Source organism: Myxine glutinosa, chromosome 2 (assembly GCF_964187855.1).
Source record: "Myxine glutinosa chromosome 2, kmMyxGlut1.1, whole genome shotgun sequence".
Taxonomy (NCBI): Eukaryota; Metazoa; Chordata; class Myxini; order Myxiniformes; family Myxinidae; genus Myxine; species Myxine glutinosa.
Genome location: NC_136262.1, coordinates 261,414,306 through 261,441,916, shown reverse-complemented (window position 1 = coordinate 261,441,916; position 27,611 = coordinate 261,414,306). Strand labels below are relative to the sequence as shown.

At 45.5% G+C, this 27,611-nt stretch overlaps 3 protein-coding genes across 9 annotated transcripts in view; 2 read left to right on the top strand and 1 right to left on the bottom strand.

Moving 5' to 3' along the window:
* LOC137420598 (very-long-chain (3R)-3-hydroxyacyl-CoA dehydratase) overlaps window positions 1-1,146 on the top strand; it is a 69,467-nt gene extending 68,321 nt beyond the window's left edge. For all 3 annotated transcript variants that reach the window (XM_068105791.2, XM_068105792.2, XM_068105790.2), the window contains one exon: window positions 23-1,146. The gene's annotated coding sequence lies outside the window, so the exon portion shown is untranslated. The remainder of the gene's footprint in view (window positions 1-22) is intronic.
* Window positions 1,105-16,647, bottom strand: LOC137420596 (uncharacterized). 3 transcript variants are annotated; one of them, XM_078772505.1, is made up of 4 exons: window positions 16,505-16,629; window positions 16,293-16,458; window positions 2,516-2,791; window positions 1,105-2,417 (listed from the first exon to the last, which is right to left on the bottom strand). In XM_078772505.1, exons 2-4 carry the CDS (start codon window positions 16,354-16,356, stop codon window positions 1,420-1,422), a joined length of 1,338 nt encoding a protein of 445 aa, XP_078628631.1. In that variant the 5' UTR covers window positions 16,357-16,458; window positions 16,505-16,629; the 3' UTR covers window positions 1,105-1,419. The 3 variants fall into 3 exon arrangements, with proteins under 3 accessions (XP_078628631.1, XP_078628632.1, XP_067961889.2); XM_078772506.1 differs by adding an exon at window positions 3,985-4,043 and having other exon boundaries at window positions 16,293-16,622; XM_068105788.2 differs by having other exon boundaries at window positions 16,293-16,647.
* The window catches only part of UBXN6 (UBX domain protein 6), a 91,642-nt gene continuing 80,151 nt past the window's right edge, over window positions 16,121-27,611 (top strand). For 2 of the 3 annotated variants that reach the window (XM_078772503.1, XM_078772502.1), the window contains exons 1-2: window positions 16,121-16,194; window positions 17,290-17,406. In XM_078772503.1, coding sequence (XP_078628629.1) covers window positions 16,145-16,194; window positions 17,290-17,406 — 167 coding nt within the window. In that variant the 5' untranslated portion in view covers window positions 16,121-16,144. Of the gene's footprint in view, window positions 16,195-17,232; window positions 17,407-27,611 lie in introns of those variants that run through there. The other variant, XM_078772504.1, reaches the window with a different exon arrangement.

Sequence of the window (27,611 nt, the reverse complement as noted above, 5' to 3'; positions counted from 1 at the left end):
TTGTTTGTACATATTTTTTCAGTTGAACCCCAAGTCTGTGGTCGACTGCAAGGATTTGCTCAAACGTAACCGCCAGAAAGAAGTCAAAACTGTTGTATGCCAGCCCAGACAAACACTCCCTGATTTGGATATGCTAAAAGATCTTAAAGCTGTCTGTCCAAATGCAGCATTTTTTAGCCTCATTCCAAAACTGGACGCCGAAGAGACAGACTCCGCTACTGAAGAAGAAGACGAGATGTATCTACTTGAGCCCCTAACCTCACTGTACGGGGAGGAGTATTCCTCTTGGTCACGGTCTGATCTCCAGGCAGAGTGTGACCAGCTATATTGCAGGTTGACCTCAATAACCTGTGACCAGATTGCACAACTGGAGAAAGTTAACAGGGGTCAGGCTGTGTGTCCTCTCTGGTCGGAGCAGAGGAGGGGTCGCATTACTGCGAGTATTGCACATGAAGTTTTCACAAGGAAGTCAACGACTGCACCTGGTCTGCTTGTGAAAAGAATCATGGGCTATGATTCGAGAAATCTAGAGAAAGTGCCTGCTATAAAATGGGGATTAGCCAACGAGTCAAAAGCGAGGGACGCTTATGTCTGCACAAAGTCAGGGGCTCAGCACAAGAACATTAGTTGCCGACTCTCTGGGCTGGTTCTGGATAAGGACCGGCCATATATTGGAGCGTCTGCGGATGGGATTGTGACGTGTGATTGCTGCCAACCAAGGGTGCTTGAAATAAAATGCCCTTACAAACACAGAGATGTCTCTACGCTTGAGGCCGCAAGAAATGATCAACAGTTCTGTCTGGATGTTGATGGCACTCTCAAAGAGTCCCATCCTTATTACACACAGGTGCAACTCCAGATGTTAGTCAATGAATTGCAAGTTGCAGATTTGTGCGTTTTCACAAGCAAGTCACTACATGTTGTGGAAAATATTCCTTTCAATGCACTGTATGTGAATTCTGTTGTGGAAAAATGCCAATCATTCTTTTTGTGTGAACGGCTTCCTCAATGCCGAACACGGAGCTTGGAAGAGAAGGAACATTAGAACGAGGCAATTCAAAGCACAGAGGAACAGCTATATTGCATTTGATTATTGTGCATGTCCATGTTTACCAGTTTCGTATTTATTAAAGTTCCATTTGTCGATCTCAAGTTTGTCATATGAGCTTCCGTGCAATAACAAAGCAACATATTTTGTTCAATATAAAATAATTTTTTACTTAAAAAAAATACCAAAAAGGTTCAATGATACGCAAGTGAATACAAGGTCATGCAACAAAGCAAACAGTCTGTCACTGAAATTAAAAACATACCATTCATAGATGAATACAATTTTGTACAAACATGAGAAGAGGCTGAATAATCTTGTTTTGTGACCAGTCAACAAATAACAGTGTGATATCTGACTAATCTGGGCATCTATCTGACTAATCTGGGGTGCAAATTGGTTATCGCTGCTGCTATCATAACCATGTTATCAATGTGTGGCACAAGAGACAGGGGTACAATATTTGCAATTCGTTTAAGATTTTTCAACCTCTCCATCATGCGTTCGATGTGTATCCTCACTCTAGCCAACCTGCGAGACATTTCCACCTCCTTCATTGTGAGCTGCTTTTTGCCCCTGGTAAAACTTGGAATGGCTAGACGAGCACCTCTTATTGCCAGTTCTTCTTCGATAAGAAAACCTCTGTCAGCTAAGACTTGGTCGTCATATTCAATTAGATCCAAAAACCCTGACATTTGAGTTATCATTTTGTCTGACACCCTCCCTCCAAATGCTTTCGATATAAATGATACACCCCCAGCTGGATTTATGCCAACTAATATTTTCAGAGTATTGTGATGCTTGTAGTTTGACCAAGTATGTGCCCGCATTGTCAGATTACGAGCCCTCTCACAAAAGATCTCGGTACAATCGATTATCACTCTACATTTCGAATATGATGGTTTAAATACAGAGGGGAGTGTCCGAATAACATCATCCTTTTCAGGCCATCTGACTAGGAAGCATAACTTTTGGGCTATTTCTGGCAACCCATCATTAATCAATTTAGACACCAACGAAGTAGATACATTAAACCTAAAAGCCAAATCTTGATTGAGTAGACCAAGTCTAAGTTTCATCAATATCATGAGAAAAATGCATGGTTGTGACGAGACTTTGGACGTGGGTAGCACAGGTGCACAAAGAGCAAGAGGCCACGAAAATACTCCAAAATTTGGGAACCCTGTGAAAAAATTTGTTTCGAACTCCGAATTGCCAGTGACAATAAATTGTTCATTGAATTGTGCTTGTTGCAGTTTAAGCTTCAGTTCTCTGTTTTCCTCTTGGAGCCTCTCAAGTTCCTTGTATAGCATTTTGTTCTCCTTCTGAAGCTCATCACATCGGTCAGGTTCTTTCTGCTGGTCATCACCTGATTGTACAAACAACAAATGGAACGTATGAAAATATTCAAATGTTATTAATCAGAAGGGGTTGCTGACACTCAAGGTTGATGATAATTGTACTAACCGTCCACATTTATTTCTTCAATTGGAGGACTGGTCTCTTCACAAGGGGCAGCTGGAATACTCATGGATAGTTCCAGGAGGATCTCAGCACCTTGCAACTGATCTGTTCTTGTTCTCTCCCTCTCTTCTTCCACCTTGTTTTTTGTTTCAGCACGCTGCTTAGTACGTAAGTGCCTTTTTTTCTTCTTCACTGAACGCTCCAGCTCTCCATTCTCCATGTACCCCATCAACAAATTAGGAACGAAATCTGGGTCATTGGAGATGTCGTTGGGTTTACCTGAAAGCCAACGAAGCTCTGTTAGAAAACTAAACAAACAAAACAAACCAAAATGACATGCAACTTCTTTTCTTCCTAAAATCAACACAAAGTTAATAACAAAAAAAACTGTAAATTTCACAAACCTGACAAGAAATGTGTACTACAAACACGAGTGTGCGCTGTTGGGTTCCATTGTTTTCTCCGAATGGCATTTATCCAAGCCGATCGTTTGGGTTCTTTCTCTGGAATTCTATAGAAACTTTTTCCCAAGTTATTTTCAAATCTATTTGTGCAATTTACAACACAGCAGCTCACAGGCATTGTCCCTGAAATGGTGTCACGTCAATGATCGTAAAACTTCACCACTTAGAGACGGCCAGCATGGTTGGTGTTTTGCCAACCAAAACAGAGCGCGGTCACGTGATCGGGTATGTGACGTCACGGTAAACCGCTATTATAAAAGAAAATAGAGCAAACGTATATATGGTTATGTTTGTACATATGCGACCAAAACGTCTTCTTCTTCTTCTTCAAATAAAATTAACACCCCAAACACAGTCCGTGAACTCTTAATTCGTTTAGACTGCTAAGACTCCTCAGACCTTTGACGACCCTTTAAGACCACCAAGACCCAAAATACCCTGAAGTGCCAAAATACACCCAAAGACCCAAAACACCCCGAAAACCCAAAACACCCCAAAGGCCCAAAATACCCTCAAAGGCCCAGAGGATCCAAAATAACATGAAAACCCAAAACACCCAAAAACACCCCGAAGACCCAAAAGACCCTTAAATACCCCAAAGACCCTTAAAGACCCAGAGGAATCAAAAGACCCTTAAGACCCAAAAGGCCCTGAAGACATAAAAGACCCAAAACACCCCAAAAACCCAAAATACCCTTAAAGGTCCAGAGGATGCAAAATACCCTGAAGACCCAAATGGCCCTGAAGACCCAAAACACCATGGAGTCTCAAAAGACCCTGAAGACCCAAAAGACACCGAAATGGTCAAATATGCCTATCCCTCTGAAACGACGTGTTGTGAAGCGCGCGGAGCACGCCGAGTCACGCGAGTTCATTTTACTAATAGACATCCTCATTTTGTGACAAAATAAATTTAAAAATTCTCATATCTGGATTTGGTTCTTCACCAAAGTCAAATCAATTCGTCCTTGTTACATGTGCTTGTTACATAATATAAATGTCCGGTACCTTCCAAGTGTCATAGAAAGCTGAAATTTGGCATGCCGACGGACATTGAAGCCGGTACACTGGGAAAAATCACATAACCATTCAAAAGCGCCCGTAAATGAAAATGTACGTTTAAAAAAATCATAAACGCAAACGTTAAAATTAAATAAATAAACTCAATCGATATCTAGCATTTGAAAATTGTAATTTATTTAACTGGAAACTGAAATAAACATGACAACGTGATATTATCTATATGTATAAAACACAGTTTGTGTGTGTGTGTGTGTGTGTGTGTGTGTGTGTGTGTGTAATGTTACCGATAGACTCCTAAACGGAGAGGCTCACGTACTTGATATTTGGCACAGACATGGCCATTGAGCCTGGGAAGAACATGGCCGACCTAAAAATTTATTTCATAATATTTTTTTACCATATTTTTACCTCAGCGCATTTCAGCGAGGAATATTATGCACGGAATCTGACCGGTGGCAGAGCAGCGCGCTGATTCGCTCAGAGCGATCACGTGATGTTCCTTGCCGCCATTAACTCAGTTACGCGTTTGCACGTATTTCAGAGCAAAAAGCGATTGCGTTTTTTCACATTTCAGTGAGGAACATTGCCATTCACACCACATAGGTTTTTTTTTCTTTCATCTTTAGATCCATATTTTTTTTCAGCGAGGAATATTATACACGGAATCTGAATCGGTGGCAGAGCAGCGCGCTCATTCGCTCATTCGCGCTCATTGATGACGATCACGATCACGTGATGACGTGATCACGAATGATGTTCGTGACGTGATCACGTGATGTTCCTTGCCGCCATAAACTCACAGCAAGTAGCATATATTTTAGCATGATTAGCATTTAGCATGATTTAGCATGATTTAGCATAGATAGTAGCATGTTTCACATAGATTTTTTTTCAGCGAGGAATATTATACACGGATTCTGACCGGTGGCAGAGCAGCGCGCTGATTCGCTCAGAGCGATCACGTGATGTTCCATCCCCGCCGCCAGTTGGCTTCACTTTTCACGGAGTATGAGCGTTCTATATATTTTCAATTCAGTGCGCCCGACTCGCTCACGTACTTGATTTGTGGCATAGACATGGCCATTGGGCCTTCACGGTGTAATTTGTGCGAGGCTTTTGTCCGAGTGAGCTTGAGTCGAGAGGGCGAATGTACGGGTTGGCAATGTACGGGTCTCCCTTCTCCCACCCGGCAACGCCGGTACTGGAGGGCGTCACAGGATCGGTGAGTCTCCAAAATCCGCTTCGTGCTGTTGCGAAGATTCAGGACGATGCCGCGATTGTTGTGCTGCTCTCCGACCATGAGAACTGCAACGTCATTGTTGACTGGCCCTCCCCTTCCCCCCTCCGTCCTCCCTTCCCTTCCCCCTCCCCTTCTCCCCTCCCCCTCCCTTTTCCCCCTCCCTTTTCCCCCTCCCTTTTCCCCCTCCCCCTCCCTTTTCCCCCTCCCCCTCCCTTTTCCCCCTCCCCCTCCCTTTTCCCCCTCCTCCTCCCTTTTCCCCCTCCCCCTCCCTTTTCCCCCTCCCCCTCCCTTTCCCCCCTCCCCTTCTCCCTCCCTTTTCCCCTCCCCCTACCCCCTCCCCCTCCCCCTCCCCCCTTTCCCTCCCCCTCCCCCCTCCCCATAAACTATAGCACTGTATATATGAAAACGTGGAACACTAACTTCAATGATTATTCTTTCTTTCACATCTCTTAAATGTGCTACAAAATTACAAGTTTTTGTTACACAAAAAATTTCTTGCAATAAGTATATAATATGGTTCATACAATTATATCCTATCATTATCAATTAAGAGGCATATAAACTATAGTTGATATAATCCAGTAACAACATTTGAGGAAGGAATCTAGAAGTGGGGTTTCAATGCCCTCCCAGATGTTGTGGATTCCAAGCTAAAACTGTTTGCAGATGACACAAAACTGGATCTACCTCCACTGGTCTACAGGAGAAACCAGCGGAGCTCATCCAGATATTCACCAAAATGGAAGGAATTGGTCAACTTGATGCCCAGAAATTCTTTGAAATGAACGATAACTTAAGAGCCAGAGGACATGTCAAGAAAGTAAGGAAGAAGCAAAATCCGGCAAAATGTCTTCTGCGTGGCAGGAGCATAAACAATTAGAATGGACTTTCTGAAAATGCCATAAAAGCAATTCCTCCATCAACCACTTCAAGTCAGCACCTAAGAACCATTGGGCAACGATCCATTGAAATACAGCCGTTATCATCGAGGATCCAGTGGAGTAACAAGGAGAAAATAATAAGTTTGCCGTCTATCTGTCCCACCTGTGGTTGGTTTTCCAGACTTTTCCATACCATATAACATATTAAACTGAAACTTGGTACATGGATTTACTATGATAAGTTACAGCAAACATTTGAGTTTTGGGACGTTTCGCCAATTTTTCATGGAGTTATTCCCTTTTTGCTTGGAACAATGCCAGATTTGAACGATGCCAGATGAACTATGCCAGAACAATGCCAGATGACAGATTTCAACTGTCACCATGCCAGCTGGCTGGGTGTCGGTTTCTCTCACACCAACCAAAGCACCTCAGCAAAGGACTTCGGTGACCAACTAGGACTGACACATAATGTCAATTTCCCGACCCGGATCTCATCTTCTCTTCTAGTCAAAGTCAACGGAGCATCTTCTCTTCTAGACTTGGTTATGACAAACTTCCCTGCAAATGTCTGCTGCTCTTCTTCTGCTCCAATCGGTTCATCTGATCATTTGCTTGTTAAAGTGAACATCTCTCTGGCCATTCTCAGAGAGCCTCCTCAGCACCGATGAGTCTGGCATTTCACTCAGGCCAACTGGCCTGGTCTTCAAGAAGCCATCAATCATCTGGACTGGTCTCCCATCTCTACTGCCTCTGACATCAACTCATCCTGGGAATTCTTCCAAAGTAAACTGCTCTCTCTCTCTCATGCACAAATTTATCCCATCTCGTCTTCAGTTGTCATACCATTCCTCCCGTCCATGGTATACTGCATCTTGTGGTGAGGCAGTTGCCCTGAAACAACTTGCCTTCTCCTCATGGAAGGCAAATCCAACGGAAGGCAATCTCCGTTCCTTTCACAAAGCTCGGAACCAATGTGTGTCGATCTAGAGCTAGGAAACAATATCTCTCTACTCTCAAAAATGAACTCTCAAACCTGTCTCCCTCTTCCAAATTCCTGGTGGCATCTTGTCAAATCTGTTTCTGGTGTTTGTTCCTCCTCCATCCCCTCCCTTACCTCAAATGGCTACACAACTGACTCCACACGTGAAAAAGCTGAATGCCTCAACTTTTTGTTTGCCTCAAAATATTGTTACTGATCGCGGTTTAGGATGTTGTTTGCCGAGCGAAGGCTCCTCGACCGAACAGTTGTTCCCCGACTCACCCGATTCACCCAGAACTTTGGCCGTATCGCACCGCAGCTGCCCAATCTGGGAAAAGACTAAAACGACGAAATGCAAAGAGGAAAAGGAATAAGACGAGAAGACGGACAGAAGAGTAATTGGATTTATTATACACACAAGCAAAAAGAAAGCAGTCACGTTTATTTACAACACATAAGACGCAGGTGACACAGTGCAAATACTAGCTTATACAGACTTAATTACCCCAGGGACAGAACAAACAAAACAAACTCACGTACACAAGAAGGGTGGAAAGGCAGGAGGTGGATGGCTGGAGGGAGAGGAAGGTCCAAGGGGGTCCTGCAGCACAATCGGCGCGTTTAGCAGCCGCCGTTCCTTCGCGGCCCTGCTCAAAACCGCCGTTCAGGCCCCAAGCTGCTGTTGTGGCTGCTGTGGACGTCGCGTGCTTTCCCAGGACTTGTCTGACTCGTCTGGTCCAAACCCTCAACTCTTTCTTGGTCCACTCACTCCTCACCACCGACTCCTCACCGCAACCAACTGACCACCACCACCGACTCCTCACCGCAACCAACTGACCACTGACCACCTCACCACCGACTCCACTGACTCCCCTGACTCCTCACCACCGACTCCTCACCACCGACTTTACTGACTCCTCAACGCCACTTGCGCGCGCGCCTTTATAGCGCCTCCGGCGATCAAGCCGCCGGCCTTCAGGACCCGCCCATCGGTGTGCTCACCTCGGCCCTGGTTGGTCACGCGACCCTCTGGCTCCGCCCTTGATGACGACGGGCGGGCACGCCCCTCTTCCCCGACCCGAGCACATGTTCAATGGTGGTTTTGGAGGGGAGGTAATTGGCAATCGAGGCTTGGCAATGACGAAAGGGGATGTGACAGGAAATGGAGATTTTGGGGATGGGAATGAAAGGGGATCTATTCTCTTTCACTGGTGCAATGGAGTACTTCAATTAATGGGAGACACAGCCTTACTCTAAAACACAGAATAAGATATAACTATCGAACAGGGGTATTCTATTATTGGCTGACGTGTATGCTTGTGGACTAATTATGGGATGCCCTTTCACCTTTACACAGCTCCGGAGGCAGGGGGTGCAGAATAAACAATAATAATAATAATAAAGCACACAATCAAAAAAATATACAGTCCTCATATCCGCAACAATATTGTCTCCCAAACCCGTCTCTGTACCCACCTTACTCAGTACCCAGCTGCTCCTGGATTCTGTGTCCTTCTGTCCTGACAAGGTGGAGAAGTTTCTGTCAAACCTTGACTGATTCTGCAACTGGACTAGACGGCATCAGCCCACGAGTCCTAAAATCCTGCTCAGCCGCTCTTTCACACCCTCTCTCTGTTCTTTTCACCCTCTCCTTTGCTCAAGGTCATCTGCCATCATCTTGGAAATCAGCCAACATTACCGCTTTAAACAAAAAATGTGCAAAAACAGATCCTTGCAACTACAGGCCAATCAGCCTGCTCCCAATTATCAGCAAAGTCATGGAATCCATCATTGCTTTGGATATCAAATAATTTCTCTTCTCCAATGGCTTGATCTCTGATAAATCAATTTGGTGTCAGCCCAGGTCACTCTACTCTGGACATGCTGCTTCTGCTGTCTCAACAATGGACGGAGGTCCTCAATGCCAAACAGGAAATCAGAGCTGTCTGCCTTGACATATCACATGCCTTCGATGCGGTCTGGCACCCCGCTCTGCTCACCAAACTCTCTTCCTATGGTATCCATGGAAATCTCCACCCATGGATTGCAGACTTCTTCTCTGGTCGCAGCCAACGTGTGGCCCTGAATGCATTTCTCTCATCTCCCCCTTCCTGGTCAGACTGGAGTTCCCCAAGACAGTGTTCTGGGCCTTGTGCTTTTTCTGGTCTTCATCAATGATCTCTCTGACTCTCTGGAAAATCCTCTCTATCTCTGCTGATGACTCCAGTCTCTGCCGCTCCATACCTCATCCCTCAGATCGGCAGGCAGCAGCCTCCTCACTCTCTGCATACCTGGACAAAATCACAGACTGGTCAAACAAGTGGAACATGTCTTTCAATCCTGACAAATCTCACACTCTCTCGATGTCTCTCCGAAAAGACCGACTGGACAACCCTCCCATCTACTTTCTGAGCAATCCTCTCCAAGAAGTTCTGTCAAGCTTTTGGGTCTCACTATCTGCCATGATCTTTCCTGGGAAAGCCACATTTCCAAGCTGGCCTCCGTAGCTAGTCGCCGACTGGGCATCGTCGGTCGTGCGAAGTCTTTCCTTGGCACACCTGAGCTCCTCACCACATACAAGGCTTTCATCCGCAGCTCAATGGAGTACTGCTCTCCCCTCTGGGCTGGTGCTCCTGCCTCACACCTAGCTCGGCTTCACTCTGTTGAAACCAAAGCTTTCAGAATCATTGGAATCTCCCGTGATGAAGCTATCTCCGAGGGCCTTTCACTCGCTCACCGCAGGCAGGTTGGTGGTCTTTCCGTCTTCTAGCGACTCCTCTCTGGCCTTGCCCTTCAGCTCTGTCTGTGCTCTGTCCCCCAAATATTCCTTCAGGTCGCACAAGATCTGCCAGCAACGCTCTTATGGTTAAACTGCCAAAATCAAGACTCTCTGCTCAGCTTCACTCCTTCATTCCTCTTTTCTCCCGCCTCTGAACAAACTTCCTCATTCTCTTCAATCCCTCTCCTCCCTCCAGGTCTTTAAAACGGCTGTTCACCACCATCTCTTATCTTCCCCCATCCAAAACCTTCATCTTTTCTACCCTCGTTAATTCACCGCAGATCCACGTTTTTGAAATACCCACTTCTTTCCTTGAAGTCCTAGCAGTGTCCATTTATTTTTACCTCTCCCTGCCCCTCCCCCCAAGCCCTCTCTCTCCCACAGATCTCCCGAAATCCCTGTTCTCGACTGTTGTACTTGTGTGCTACCCTTTGTCTCTCCCCATATTATATGTTTATGTGTCCGTTTATGTTTTTTTGTGATTAATGTTGGCTCTTTGACGAGCCTCGATCTTGTATACAAAAAAAAACAAGAACATTCTTTGAGACCGTTAGGGGACGTGTATTCCACAGCAATTCTCCCTCTTGTTTATCTTTGTTGCTCTCTTCCTCGTACTCCATAGCAGATGCTAACAAAATAAAGGTACATTTTTACAAGTTGTCCATAATCGTTTTTCACATCAAACCGAGGTTTTTCCGACGTTTTTTGAAAAATGAAATTCATTCGAAATTGTTATTCATTTTGGCGGCAAATCACTCATTTTTGAGATTGGACCCCCATCCCAAAAATGAGTTATTTTGACCGAAATAAATATCAAATTAGAATGAATCTCATGTAACCCTAACCCTAGCCCAGATTCACCCCAGATACACTTTTTCGAAATTCCAACTTCCTTCCTGGAAGTCCTTGCAGTGTCCATGTTTTATACCTCTCCCACCTACCTCCCACATTTCTCCCGATGTCCCTGCTATCAAATGTTGTGTTTGTGTCCTTCCCCCTCTCTCCCCATCTTGTCTACCGCTCCCCTTATTTTGTGTTTTGTGTGTCGGTTTGACTTTTTGTGTGATTAATGTTCGCTCTTACACGAGCCTCGAACTTGTACACACAAAAACCAAAAAAAACCCGCCAACTGGGAAGGCCGCTCATTGGCCAATATGATCACATTATGTGTCGCTGCTCTATGATTGGCTCTTTCTCGGCGGAAGGAGGTCATTTATATTCGTATTTTCTCCGTTAATTATTTTTTGCCACGATATTTCTGTATAGAAAAGTTGTCAGAAACTACAAGATATAATCCATTCTGGGTCTAAAAATTGTGTACGCATTTATGGGCAACTTGTAAAAAAAAATACCAAAATAAATTAGTTTAGGGAAGTTGTCACCCGAGGTCCGAGGATCGAGTAAGACTGAAAACGACGGCCCGGGCAGCATTTGGTCGATGGAGACCGCCATGCTGTTAAGCGGTGCCGAGCGCTCCGTTTCGTTTGAGTACTTGCTTGAGCGCTTTGAATCAAGAAAGTCGCTTGGTGAGCGGTAAGCTAGCCGCTTGTTAACGGAACAAAACGCCACTGCTACCCTTCATTATACACCACGACAAACTGGATGTTGCAACGCAAAGTATTTTAACTCGTTCTTCAAATCAAACGAGAGTAAATATATTTTGTGTTTCTCGAGTAAAAAACGTATACAGTACCCTACAGTACACCAACACGGAGGTATATATAGAACCTGGAGAGCCAATGAGATGCGGCGCAGCATTCGCTGTCGTGAAGCCGAGCGGCGGCCATATTGGCGGGCCGAATGTTTTGTCAACAAACCATTGCGCCCATCGGTGACAAATACGAGTAACAGACTCGACAGAAGAAGTAAAATTTAAAATTGTGCAGTTGAAGTTGAAACCAGCATATCAATGGTCATTGAAGAGAATGGAATACTTGTTGCACTTTTATTTTTGGCTGTTTATTGGACACATTAAAGAATAATATCTTATCTATAATTCCAGTAATCTCTGTGTGTGTGTGTGTGTGTGTGTCTGTGTGTGTGTTTGTTTGTTTGTCTGTGACCGCTGTTTCTCGACAACCACGGGTCCGATATACTTGCAACTTGCCAGGTATATTGCTGGGGACCCGAGGATGTGCCTTTTCAAGGTTTGAAATTAATCGGACAAGTAGTTACCGAGCTATGGCGATTTCTTTACCAAACACCGCAAGCCGTTCGCTTTGGACCAAACCATTGCATGTAAATAGAGGGGGGGGTTCTGTGGTCGTTGCGAATGGACCAAACCATTCATGTAAATAGAGGGGGGGGGGTTCTGTGGTCGTTACTGCCACGTGGTTTCAAAGTTTTTTTTTGTTGTTGTTGTTTGCACGCATGTTTTTTTGCACCCACGTACGGCCACGCCCTAGGATGTTTACACACACACACCCCTACACAAATTTTTTTTTTTTTTTTTTTTGGCAAGGAACGGGCACCCACGTACGGGCACGTCCTAACTTATATATAGTACGGGCATGCCCTAGTATTTACAATACACACAACCATGTATCATACAACACAACAACACAATTCATGGGGACCGCAAGGCTAACCCCCGCTCTAGCAGGGAAAATGGCCTTAAAATGCATGTTGTTGTTGTTGTTTTACACACAACATACCACACAACATGCCCAAAGGTGTAACACCACGTGTACATACCACACAACATGCTCCAAGATGTAACACCATGTGTACATACACACAACATCCTCCAAGATGTAACACCATGTGTACATACCACACAACATGCTCCAAGATGTAACACCATGTGTACATACCACACAACATGCTCCAAGATGTAACACCATGTGTACATACACACAACATGCTCCAAGATGTGACACTATGTGTACATACACACAACATGCTCCAAGATGTAACACCACGTGTACATACCACACAGCATGCTCCAAGATGTAACACCATCTGCACATACCACACAACATGCTCCAAGATGTAACACCATGTGTACATACCACACAACATGCTCCAAGATGTAACACCATGTGTACACACAACATGCTCCAAGATGTAACACCATGTGTACATACAACACAACATGCTCCAAGATGTAACACCACGTGTACATACCACACAACATCCTCCAAGATGTAACACCATGTGTACATACCACACAACATGCTCCAAGATGTAACACCATGTGTACATACCACACAACATGCTCCAAGATGTAACACCACGTGTACATACCACACAACATGCTCCAAGATGTAAAACGACATGTACATACCACACAACATGCTCCAAGATGTAACACCATGTGTACATACACACAACATACACACACCATGCTCCAAGATGTAACACCATGTGTACATACACACAACATGCTCCAAGATGTAACACCATGTGTACATACCACACAACATGCTCCAAGATGTAACACCATGTGTACATACACACAACATGCTCCAAAATGTAACACCACGTGTACATACCACACAACTTGCTCCAAAATGTAACACCATGTGTACATACCACACAACATGCTCCAAAATGTAACACCATGTGTACATACCACACAACATGCTCCAAAATGTAACACCACGTGTACATACCACACAACTTGCTCCAAAATGTAACACCACGTGTACATACCACACAACTTGCTCCAAAATGTAACACCACGTGTACATACCACACAACATGCTCCAAAATGTAACACCATGTGTACATACCACACAACATGCTCCAAAATGTAACACCATGTGTACATACCACACAACATGCTCCAAAATGTAACACCACGTGTACATACCACACAACTTGCTCCAAAATGTAACACCACGTGTACATACCACACAACCTGCTCCAAAATGTAACACCACGTGTACATACCACACAACATGCTCCAAAATGTAACACCACGTGTACATACCACACAACTTGCTCCAAAATGTAACACCACGTGTACATACCACACAACTTGCTCCAAAATGTAACACCACGTGTACATACCACACAACTTGCTCCAAAAGGTAACACCACGTGTACATACCACACAACATGCTCCAAAATGTAACACCACGTGTACATACCACACAACTTGCTCCAAAATGTAACACCACGTGTACATACCACACAACTTGCTCCAAAATGTAACACCACGTGTACATACCACACAACTTGCTCCAAAATGTAACACCACGTGTACATACCACACAACATGCTCCAAAATGTAACACCATGTGTACATACCACACAACATGCTCCAAGATGTAACACCATGTGTACATACCACACAACATGCTCCAAGATGTAACACCATGTGTACATACACACAACATGCTCCAAGATGTGACACCATGTGTACATACCACACAACTTGCTCCAAAATGTAACACCAAGTGTACATACCACACAACTTGCTCCAAAATGTAACACCAAGTGTACATACCACACAACATGCTCCAAAATGTAACACCATGTGTACATACCACACAACATGCTCCAAGATGTAACACCATGTGTACATACACACATGCTCCAAGATGTGACACCATGTGTACATACACACAACATGCTCCAAGATGTAACACCACGTGTACATACCACACAACATGCTCCAAGATGTAATATCACATGAACATGCCACTGCCTCCCCTCCCTCGTGCCTTATGATGTTATATTAATAGAGTTTAACCAACCAGATTTTGAGAGTAACAAACCAAATTCGGCAGAATTCTCCCTTTCCACTTGCCTTACCCTCTTCATGAACCATCCCTCTTCATTAACCATCCCTCTTCACTAACCCTCCCTCTTCATTAAACCTCCCTCTTCATTAACCATCCCTCTTCACTAACCCTCCCTCTTCATTAAACCTCCCTCTTCATTAACCATCCCTCTTCACTAACCCTCCCTCTTCATTAAACCTCCCTCTTCATTAACCATCCCTCTTCACTAACCCTCCCTCTTCATTAAACCTCCCTCTTCATTAACCATCCCTCTTCACCAACACTCCCTGTTCACTAACCCTCCCTCTTCATTAACCCTCCCTCTTCACTAACCATCCCTCTTCACTAACACTCCCTCTTCAATAACCCTCCCTCCTCACTAACCCTCCCTCTTCAATAACCCTCCCTCTTCACTAACCCTCCCTCTTCATTAACCCTCCCTCTTCATTAACCCTCCCTCTTCACTAACCCTCACTCTTCATTAACCCTCCCTCTTCACTAACCCTCCCTCTCCATTAACCATCCCTTTCCATTAACCATCCCTCTTCACTAACCCTCCCTCTTCATGAACCATCGCTCTTCATTAACCCTCCCTCTTCATTAAACCTCCCTCTTCACTAACCCCCCCTCTTCATTAACCCTCCCTCTTCAATAACCCTCCCTCTTCACTAACCCTCCCTCTTCATTAACCCTCCCTCTTCACTAACCCTCCCTCTTCACTAACCCTCCCTCTTCACTAACCCTCACTCTTCATTAACCCTCCCTCTTCACTAACCCTCCCTCTTCACTAACCCTCCCTCTCCATTAACCCTCCCTCTTCATTAACCATCCCTTTCCATTAACCATCCCTTTCCATTAACCATCCCTCTTCACTAACCCTCCCTCTTCATGAACCATCGCTCTTCATTAACCCTCCCTCTTCATTAACCCTCCCTCTTCACCAACACTCCCTGTTCACTAACCCTCCCTCTTCATTAACCCTCCCTCTTCATTAACCCTCCCTCTTCATTAACCCTCCCTCTTCACTAACCCTCCCTCCTCATTAACCCTCCCTCTTCCCTAACCATTCCTCTTCCCTGACCCTCCCTCTTCAATAATCCTCCCTCTTCACTAACCATTCCTCTTCACTAACCATTCCTCTTCCCTAACCATTCCTTTTCCCTAACCCTCCCTCTTCCCCAACCATTCCTCTTCCCTAACCCTCCCTCTTCCCCAACCCCTCCCTCTTCCCCAACCCCTCCCTCTTCCCTAACCCTCCCTCTTCCCCAACCCCTCCCTCTTCCCCAACCCCTCCCTCTTCCCCAACCCCTCCCTCTTCCCTAACCATTCCTCTTCCCTAACCCTCCCTCTTCAATAATCCTCCCTCTTCCCTAACCCTCCCTCTTCCCCAACCCCTCCCTCTTCCCCAACCCCTCCCTCTTCCCCAACCCCTCCCTCTTCCCCAACCCCTCCCTCTTCCCCAACCCCTCCCTCTTCCCCAACCCCTCCCTCTTCCCCAACCCCTCCCTCTTCCCCAACCCTCCCATTCCCAACATGGTTTCTGCACCGACCGGTAAGGAAGAACAGGAGTTGGAATCACGGAGGTATATATATTAATATAGAAGCACATAGGTACACATGCTAACCTTTCCAGTGTTTCTGTTGTGCAATAATCTGTTGTGCACAACATTATTCCACTTACCTATGAAATGATACATTGAGCTCTTCCCTGTGGCATTTATTTTGTGCAACCAAATGCAGCACATTGAGGCGTATTTTCAGCGTGAGACTTGTGCAGAGCTGTCTGTGGCAAAACGTTCGAAGCAGCTGACAATCGGCCCTCCAAGATGGCCCTTATGAGGCCAGAGCTAAGGCCTGCCTTTTTTACGATGAAAAAAGGTAAAAAAATCAAACATTTGAACAGCCTCGGACGTGCACCTTGACCCCATGGCCAAGGCACAGCATCATCAAGGCTGTCCCAATAACATTACACATGCACCTCAAGTCCTCAACCCCAAGGCTGAAGCACATGGTCATTCAAACACATACATCCGGCTGCTTCAAAAGAGAGGCCTCATTGGCTCTCCAGATTCCATTTATAACTCCGTGTACACCAATCCTTTTACACTTTACAGTATTTAATGAGAACACGTTGAAGGAACCAACCGACATCCGCAGTTGTCTATACACCGCACATAAACCCCCTTTGGCATTTAAGCGTATCTCAATTAGCACAATAACCTATACTGACATGTTTTAATTTATAACGATATAAGTGATTTAAAAATATATATATAATTATATTTAATACATTTAATATACATCGATGTGTTTTTGAAAATTAATCGCGACAATTTCCGGTTGTCAAATCAAATGTCTCTTGATGGTGGATGCTTCAGGACAGTCACTGTAGGCCCTACATTCTAAAAATATTAATTAATCTCCGATGAACATTTTCCTGAATTATTATCAACAATTTATAACAACAGTTGGTTTGTAATATCGTTTGGAATGATAGACCTTTTTGTAGTGTAATAGTATGTAATAGTATGTAATAAATATATAGTAATACTGTACTGTGTACCGTACTGGCAACACACCAGGCACCCTCACTTTCCATTTAGGCCCCGAGCCCGAGATCGTGACGCGGCAGCGGCACGCACCGCCTCACAGGATCCTGGTGTGTTGTTTTGTCAAAGGCACGTCAGGAGTCACGCAGCCTGGAAACTCAGGATGAAGAAGTTTTTCCAAGACGTGAAAATGGACGTGAAATTTAAAAAAGCTGGCGCTGGGCAAAAACTCACTGAAGATGGCAGGTTCGTGTTTTTATCTTAGCCCGAGCTCGTATCAGCCGTTTCACCTCAGCATAACTGACAACAATGTCTCACTCTCATTGTCTGTGACTGACATCGCCGAACACAACAGTTCCGTCGATGTTTGTTTGGGTTTAAGTTAAAAGTGTTTTTAATTTGTTTCTTCTGAATGTGTCACATTTGTTTAATTGTGTGTGTGTGTGTGTGTGTGTGTGTGTGTGTGTGTGTGTGTGTGTGTGTGTGTGTGTGTGTGTGTGTGTGTGTGTGTGTGTGTATGTATGTATGTATGTATGTATGTACATATATATATATATATATATATATATATATATATATATATATATGTATGTATGTATGTATGTATGTACATATATATATATATATATATATATATATATATATATATATATATATATATATATATATATATGTATGTATGTATGTATGTATGTACATATATATATATATATATATATATATATATATATATATATATATATATATGTATGTATATATATATATATATATATATATATATATATATATATATATATATATATATAAATAAATAATGTGTATATTGTTGCGGATCTCGACGTCGGCCTTCCCCCTTATCAAGGGGGGATTAATCCCCTTGTCTTTTATCTAGCCGATGTGATCCGGAGCTATTACGCTCCTTCCGGTCACGGTCAGCATTGAATAGGGTGGTATGCCGAATTGTTCCTATTACCTAAGTACCAACGCCTCCCGGGAAGCGAGGAAATAACCCCGCCCAAACCACGGTTTTAGTGGACACGCCGAGCGATAGTGAGCCGTGATCCAGGCCGTTAACAGGTACTAAACCCGATCTGAGCGGTTCGGAATCGTGCCACGCTTACCCAATGGAGGAAAAGACTGATACGGTCAAATTAGGAACAAACAGGAAGAACAGATTGGTTTATTTACAATTGTACAGGAAGGAAGAGACGTACACACAGGGAAGTCTTATACAGTCTTATACTTATCCCAAGACAAACGGGCCCGCACACACAGACACACTCACACGGGGATGTAGAAGGTTGGGGTTGATGGTCCAGGGTTGATGTCCACAGCTCGTTCTCCGGGTCCCCGACTCGCCGTGAAGAAGATGGAAAAACGGCAGGCGTTCCCCGCGTGTCGTTGGCGCGGGTCGGACAATTACAGGGCTAAAGGTAAGCTGGGCTGGGCGGTTACTTTGCGGCTTAGCCACATACGTAATAAACGAACCGGCTGGGTGGTTATACTGGCGGTCTCGGCCGCGTGCGTAATAGTCGGCATCTCGAATGCACTGCTTAATCGTTCTCCTCACGAGGCCTCTTTGCACAGTCCTCAACAAACCAACCTTTCAACGAGTGCTTGCGTCAGTCCTTTCGCACGAGAGTCCTCTTCACCTCTTGATACCAGTGCTTTTGCGTAAGTCCTCCACACAACAATTCCAAGGCTTGGCTTCCCTCACGAGTCCTCTTGATAAAGCGCATAAGTCCGCTGGAAGGGTTTTGCGTGCGCGTTTATGTAGCGCCGCCCAGCGAACCCTCTGGAATTTACCAGCTGCGCTCTGACCACGCCCCTCACGCCATTCCACCCGAGCCCTGGTTGGTTGTTGGGTCTTACCGGCTCCGCCCTTGATGTGCTGCTTGACGTGGCCACACCCCGACCTCGCGCTCCGCCCCTTTTCCAGGCCTACCTCGTGGCATTTGGCTGGTTTGAGCATCCCAATGCGAGGGGCAATAGCAACAATGGGGCGCAGACTGGATGCTGCCCAACGAGGTAGATTTGGAGGGTGGGCCGCAAAATGAACGGGACCTACTCTTATTTATTTCTTTATACAACGCAGGTATCACTATTGGAAATGGCCTTACTCTCACATATACTATGACATAACTAATGTTCTAAGGTGGCCTACGTGTTGCATGTGGACTAACTATGGGGGCAAACCTTTAACCTTCATTGATCATATATGTACATTGATCATATATTAGCCCTGGTGTTGGGCTAGCGGCTAGGGTGCCAGCTTAGGATCCAAGGATCCTGGGTTCGAATCCCGGTCGATCGCTGAATTAATGCCAGGGGGGTTGACTCAGCCTGTCATCCTTCCGAGGTCGGCTAATTGAGTACCAGTTCACTGGTAATTCCCTGTGTGTCGTAAAAAGGCGACAAACAGGGTTGGCGGCAGGAAGGGCATCCGGCCGTAAAAACATTGCTTCAAAAAGGGGACCAAAAAAACAACAACAACCACGGTCCCCGAAAAAGGCCAACCCGCGTTTTGTGGGGAAAAATGGCCTCTAAACGGTGGTGGTGGTGGTGGTGGTGGATCATATATGTACATTCTCAGAACTGCAACACTGCACCCCTCTTTCGCCAGGCTCGCGCCCGAGCCGAACCCACACACCAATGAGCCCGACCGGTTCTGATGCAAGATTCAGGACTACTTTTTAATTTAGTGTGACACTTAGGTGTGGTTACCCTCTACATTTAACCTAACACCCTGTGTGCTACAGTTTTAAACACTAGATATGTCCCACCTACTGCGTTGTGTACTAACTAACAGACTCACGCCCACAATTAACCGAATTACGGAAAGAATCCTCAAACTACACATAAAGCCGGTGGGGAGCATGTTATTTACAAGACTACTAATTATTTACAATATTACAACCCAGGCCAGGACCTGTCTTTTGTGGGAAAAGAATAGAAATTTTGAGAAGAGGAAACACCGAATGCACTCCACAATACACCATACACCATATGCACAAAAATAAAAATAAAATGCACAAAAAGCACCAAAATGACCAAAATGCACAATCATCAAAATGCACCATAACCATCAAAAAATGCACAATCGCATTTCAAAACTAATCAATGATGCCTTGTGCTTGCTTGGCTGCTGGGCCGTTGTATCTTGGCTGCATCCTCTTCTTCAGTGTGCTGTAATGTAATAACTTGGAGATTTTCTTTTCCTGGCACACCGGAATAATAAAATTGCACAAACCGTGTCTGCTTTTTTTTTTTTTTTTGGCCAGCAGGGCCAACTTAGGTGGTCCGACTGCATGGCATCGAGGCCACTTAAAAACACAGTGGTTCGCAGGAGCAAGATAATGCTTGCAGCAATTGTCTGCTCAAGCAAAGGTGCCAGGCCACAGAACGTGTGGTCCATATGGTGTACCGGTGCAGGCAACAGGCAGCAGGGTGCAGCGCAAAGGTGCAGCCGCACAGCTCAGGGTACCTGCACACTCCCCTCAACAAAAGATAATGGGTCCATGGGTGGGGAGGAAAGACAAAGCAGAGGTTAGCGGGGACAAGGGCGGAAGGGTACACATCAATACGAGGCAATGCGACATGAGGAGCATGGGAGAGCGAGCGGAGAAAGCTCGTCTCTAGCCGTTCGTCACCCCCCATGTCAACCTACACTACCCTTGCCCCTCCCCATATTTACACTTTACAAATTCCGTCTCTACATTTTCTCTCCTATCCCCCCTCTATACCAAATTCGTTTCCCAATCCCTCCCAAGAAGGAAGGGATGGAATCACACACAGTCTCACCCATATCGGGATGCGTCTTTCATTCCAAACATTTGCAAAAACCTGGTGTGGAGTCATGCCACCTTTGTGAGTGTATGTGGATGGTGTGAAGAGATTTCATCCTAACTATCCTTCTAATAACATTAACTCTTTAAACTACCCGGGGTCTTGTCCTGCCAATCCAATTGGCCTCTTTAAACTATGCGGTTCTAAAAACCAATTCCCATTGACCATCCTGTGGTGCTCTTCCAATTTGGGGTTTCTCTCCCCCAATTTTTCCTACTGTGCCCTCGCACAATTTCGGGGCTGCGTCATGTGGCTCTACCAGCAGGTCCTACTTACCTGCGCACCTCCGCCACTGAAGTCGCCACCCGAGCTTGCCTAGCTCCTGCGACTACCCTACACTGGGGAAGGCCCTCCTGGCTCTCTCACCCCGCTAATGCCCTCTCTGGCATTGGGCTAACCGGGTCCTTCGTTTGGATCCTCGGGCCCCGCTGAACACTACACTGTGACCCTAACTGGCTCCCAGAGCCTCACCTGGCCGACAGACTACCAGTGGCGGAGTGCCCATTTAACCATACTTACCAATTAAGCCCACACGCCCAGCCGTTCCACTCACTTATGCACCCCTCAAAGCAACGACTTGCTACTCCCTGCACCACAGATGCCAATATCCAAACAATTTACCTACTCCCTCTACCTAACTTTAAACTACCCTCCCCGGGTATTCGTGAAGGGGCCATCTTCCCCCATCCACTCCTTCGCACCATGCACTCCACACCACTCATTCCACACACCATTTACTCCACACCATTTATTCCACACCACTCAGTAATCTCACTTGCACCCCATGCAAGCCAATCACTCAATACACTTACACTTGTCCACAATACTCCGGCCATACACTTTCTTTGGTCAGCCCAGACCATTGCCTAATTTCACCAAGTTCCATTGCCTCATTTCACCAAGTTCCATTGCCTAATTTCACCAAGTTCCATTGCCTAATTTCACCAAGTTCCATTGCCTCATTTCAGCAAGTTCATTCCAAAGATCCTCACACACACAACCATTCTCGACCAATGCCTCATTTGCTCACGCTCACCACAAAGATTCTCATTCAATTCCTCATTTGCGCGTAAAGCGCATCCTCATACTCACACACAATTTCTCCACACTACTGCACACACACAGCATCATCTAACTAGCTGCTTCCCTCTAAAACTTGTGCTTTCCCCGTCATCCCTTATACTAAGCACTTCCTTCGTCATTAACATCCTTCTAATCTGACTACGTCCCCACTACTTGTATCAATGTCTCTACTTAATTCTCATGTCCTTATGGTCATCTATCTATAATTCCAGTAATGTGTGTGTGTGTGTGTGTGTGTGTGTGTGTGTGTGTGTGTGTGTGTGTGTGTGTGTGTGTGTGTGTGTGTGTGTGTGTGTGTGTGTGTGTGTGTGTGTGTGTGTGTGTGTGTGTGTGTGTGTGTGTGTGTATGTCTGTGTGTTTGTCTGTGACCGCTGTTTCTCGACGACCACGGGTCCGATATACTTGAAACTTGCCAGGTATATTGCTGGGGACCTGAGGATGTGCCTTTTCAAGGTTTCATATTAATCGGACAAGTAGTTACCGAGCTATGTCCAAAAAACGATTCAACCAATCAGAGAGCAGCGAGCTATCACGTGTGCCGAACGTGGCGAGCAGACGCTGCCTCGGACGGCACATTTGAGAGCGTATTCATTTATTTCACGTTGGCAAACTGTGTTGATTGTTGTAAGGTACGATCGATTGTAGTACATACATATTTATATTTTGTACATATTCATTACGGGCACGTCACGGGTACGGGTACGGGTACGGTTCCGGGTACGGTTCCGGGTACGGTACGGTTACGGGTACGCCACGTATGGGCACGTCCTAGTCTTTCTAAATCCCTAACAATATCCTAGCCCACCCTGGCTAGTTCTCACTGCCAAACCCCATAAACTATTGCTCATGTGCTCCAAAATGTGATGTGACGGATGGTAGATCTGCCATCCCTCTACACCGGATACCATTCACCATCACTACTGCTATTCGTTCACTATCCTCGAGCCTCTCGGTGCGGAAATACATTTTTACAGCTCGGCTTCAAAAAGCCGAGCAATGCATACGGGTGGTCTGTCTCCTGTTGGTTGGGGCCGTCGGGCATTTTCGATTCTGGGGAGGAGGCATACTCGGACCGAGGTTCCAGGCGCCATCCCGGCACGGAGCCTTCCGGTCTCCGGCACGATGACCCAACCTCCCCCGGTCGGAGCATATATATATACTGTGTGTGTGTGTGTGTGTGTGTGTGTTGTGTGTGTGTGTGTGTGTGTGTGTGTGTGTGTGTGTGTGTGTGTGTGTGTGTGTGTGTGTGTGTGTGTGTGTGTGTGTGTGTGTGTGTGTGTGTGTGTGTGTGTGTGTGTGTGTGTGTGTGTGTGTGTGTGTGTGTATACATACAGACTTGGCATTTAATATGGAATTTTTTTTTTGTGGGGGTGAACTTACTTTTCAAGATGTCTTAGAACCAAAAGTTCATTGGAATTATGTTGAAATTATTCGAGATTTTGTTAATGTGACCTTTAAAAGAAACAAAAACCACATTTGACATTTCGAAACAAATTGATCCTTGAAAGTGATGTAAACTGATATCGAACTCAATTCATGGACAGTACTGTGTTAAACCTCTGTACGTTTTCCAGAAGTATCTCTTTATTTTGCACATTAGCCAAATTTTTTTTTAACAAAAACAAAAGTTAAATTACGACTAGGATTACGGACAGTAAAATTACAGTTCAGTACTTCGTGTAACCCCCACGAGCATTCAGGAGAGCACCTACATGTTGAGGCATGCTGTTTACGAGATTTGCCAAGGTTTGGACAGGAATCGCTTGCCATGCAGTGACAATAGCCTGCTGCAATTCACGCACAGAGGTCGGCTGCTGGTCCAAGTGGTCGATTTGACGCGTTAATTCTGCCCACAAGTTCTCTATCGGATTCATATCCGGGGACATGGCAGGCCACTCCATATGCTCGACACCACGGTCAGCAAGAAAGTGTTGGATCATGGAGCACGATGAGTCCGTGCATTGTAAACTTGGAAGACAAAGTTTCCTCGAAAGGCTGCACGAGCAAATGGAAGCAATGTTTCTTCCAGAATGGCCCTGTACTTGAACGTGTTCAGGTTTCCATTCAGAACAACCAGGTCAGTTTTGCCCCCTGCATGAAAAGCAACTCAAACGGTCACCCCACCACCTCCAGCTTGGACTCTTGGCACTATACAATCTTTGTTGTGGGCTTCATGCACTTGTCTGCGCACTCGGACGCGGCCATCTTGATGATAGACCAGAAATCTAGACTCGTCACTGAAGGTCACGTGATTCCAGTGTCCTGGCTGCCATTGACGGTGCTCTCTGGCCCACTGCAATCGGCGCTGGCTGTGTTGTCTGGTCAGGCGTGGCTTTCTCAGGGGACGCCTGGCACGATAGCCTGCTTGAACCAGTCGTTGGTTGACTAGCCTTCTGGATACAGGTACATTTGTCAATTGCTGCCACTCAGCCCTAAGCCGATTAGCTGACTTGGTATGGCCATTGCAGACTAACCGGTGCAGCTGGCAATCATCTCTCCTTGTGGTTCTGCGTGGATGTCCTGGCCTCGGTATTGGAGTAGGGACACCCCTCTGAGCATTTCGTTTCAGGATCTTTGACACCTGACCTTGAGTGATTCCATACTGCCGAGCAATTGCATGCTCTTTCATGCCGTAATTTCGTAAAGCCACCACTCCATGACAAACAGCATTGGCGAGTTGACGGACCATCTCCAGAGGAAGCGGCAATAACTTTTGGAGACGTGCAGCAGTTGTTTTCCACTAATATAGAACGCAACATCCCTTGTATACCCGACTGTGAAGTCAATCGTCAAATGCACCTGTCCGTACATTTTGCCACGCCACCTGTGATATAATCCTGTTGTTGACTTCTTGCTGCGACAGACAATCAGTGACATGGTTCTTTTAACAAATAAATCACCAAAGTGTAAAAGAAACTCACCAGATTGATATACTGAGTTAAGAAAGTAAACCCAAGTCAAGAAAAAAAATTTTTTTCATATTAAATGCCAAGTCTGTATATATATATATACATATATATATATATATAAAATGTATATATTTATATATATAATGTATATATATATAATGTATATATATAATGTATATATATATAATTATAGATATATAATGTATATATATAATGTATATATAAATATATAATGTATATATATAATGTATATGTATGTATGTATGTATGTATATATATATATATATATATATATATATATATATATATATATATATATATATATATATATATATATATATATATATATATTGTTACAGACGTGGCTTGGATGTTATTTACCGAGCGGTTTTATGGTATGACCACGTCTGCACAAGTTACCCGATTGTGCCCGAACGTTGACTAGTCGCGCGATGCTGGCTCAATAAGAAAAAGAAGACACCCGGCTGGATTACAATAACACAATACGACACCAAGGTTTCGATTCTCAAGACCTCCGGAGGAGATTATATTCGTACGGAAAGGTCAGATTACAGGGGCTAGAAGTATAATCGCAGAAAGACAGGCACTTAGACACACTCTTATATTAACCCCGGACAGACGACAGACAAACGGGACAACGGCTGACTCACACGGGGGTTTGATGGCTAGGAAAGGCAGGATCGATGGCTCCAGGTCCTCCTGGGCTCGGGGCAGGGTACAGTACGGTCCGGTCCGGTCCAAAGATGCGGGGAGGTATCGTCGCGCTGGGGGTGGCGGTGGCTTCTCTCTCCAAGCTGAGGCGCATCTGACGTCACATCCGGCGCGGGGCCGCGTATATCCGGCGGGGAGTGACACGCCCTCGGCTCGTTAGCTCCGCCCCAGATGGAATCGGCACGTTGCTTCTCATTGGGTGCGTGGGGGGGTTACTGGCTCCGCCCCTGACGAGGAGCTGACAGCCAGCCCCTTCGGGGTAACGCCGTGGAGCGCATGGTCATGGCAGGTAACCGAGCCGGTGTGAGGACGCACACTCCCCGCCCCTCTGTTGTTGTAGTCGTAGTTGTAGTTGTAATTGTTGTTGTAGTTGTTGTTATTGTTGTTGTTTGGGGAAGAAGATGGGAGGAGGTATGGGAAAGGTCCTAAACTCACTACTGATGCCATATAATCACATTCTGGTGCAACGAAGAGTCATAATTAATGGAAACGAGGCCTTAACTGACATAGATTAAGAATAACTAGGAAGATGTCCGAAAGTTGTCTACGTGTGGTGCGGTGGACCTGGGCACGACATTTAATGGGGGAATAAGGGGAAGGTCGGCTCTACTGATTGTTGTTTACATGCAATGGGACTAGGGAATGGGGGATTGGGGAAAGTTGGGGAGTATTGGAGAAAATAGGGGAATATTTACAAGCGGATATGGAGGCCAAATTCCATATTCGCAACATTGCACCCTTCTCTACCCTCGGGGCGTCCCGACCCGATAAATTTTTACCTACTTTAGTGTGGCACGCAATGTAGTTCCCTCTACTATTAACTCTACCCTGAGTGCGACAGTTTTACAGATATTCACAAATGAGTAAATATGTCCCCCTGCGACGTTGCACCCTTCTCCTCACAGAAACACACCCACAGGATAACCGAATCCGGAAAGAATTTTCAAACTAAACATACAGCCGGTAGGGAGCATTATTTACAAGACTACGCTGCTATTTACACTACGATCCAGGACCTGTTTTTGGAGGGACACATGCAGATGTTATGCATAGAGAGAGAGCGCGCTTGCCAACATCGATACACCAACCCACGAGTGCTCTGTGGCCGACGGCCTTTAATAACGTGCAGAGCACCCTTCCCGAGCATCAACAGCACCACCCCACCACCAATCGGTGCAGTCACCATTGTTCATTGGAATAAAAATAAATTCGACAACCCCTAACCCTGCAGGTGTCTCTTGCTCTTCTTGTGGTGCACTTGGTGGTGTTAACTATTAGTGGTTCACCTGTATGGCATAGGTGCCACGTTGATCCATAGGTCCATCCCCGGGTGGTGCTTGGCCGCAAACGAACTGCGGTCCATTGTGGGTGGCCACAAACATTGCGGTCCATATGGTGTATCGATCCCGGCAGCAAACAGCGAAAGTGCAGGCCCACAACTGCGCAGCCAGCACCTCTCTCTCCTCTCTCTCTACCCCAAAGCCAGATCCTCGGAGGTGGGAGACAAAAGAAGAAACAAGTGAGTAAGGTGGTAAGGGCGCAAAAGTGCACGCAATGTAAGGTGATGCACACTGGGGGCACATGGGAACCAGGTGAGACAGGTACGTTCCTATCGTACGCCCCCCCCCCCACCAGGTAACCTACATGGCCCCTCCCTTACCCCTTACTGTATCCACACAACACAACACTACCCATAAACATCTACTTTACAAATCAACAAACATCCCTACTGTCTTCCCCGTTCCTCCCATATACCAAATTCGTCTTCTCTCCCTCCTAACCAATCAAATTTGCCATTTTCAACTCTCATCAAAATTTGCCATCTCCAACTCAACATCAAAATTTGCCATCACCAATTCATCATCAGTCCCTCCTAGGGAG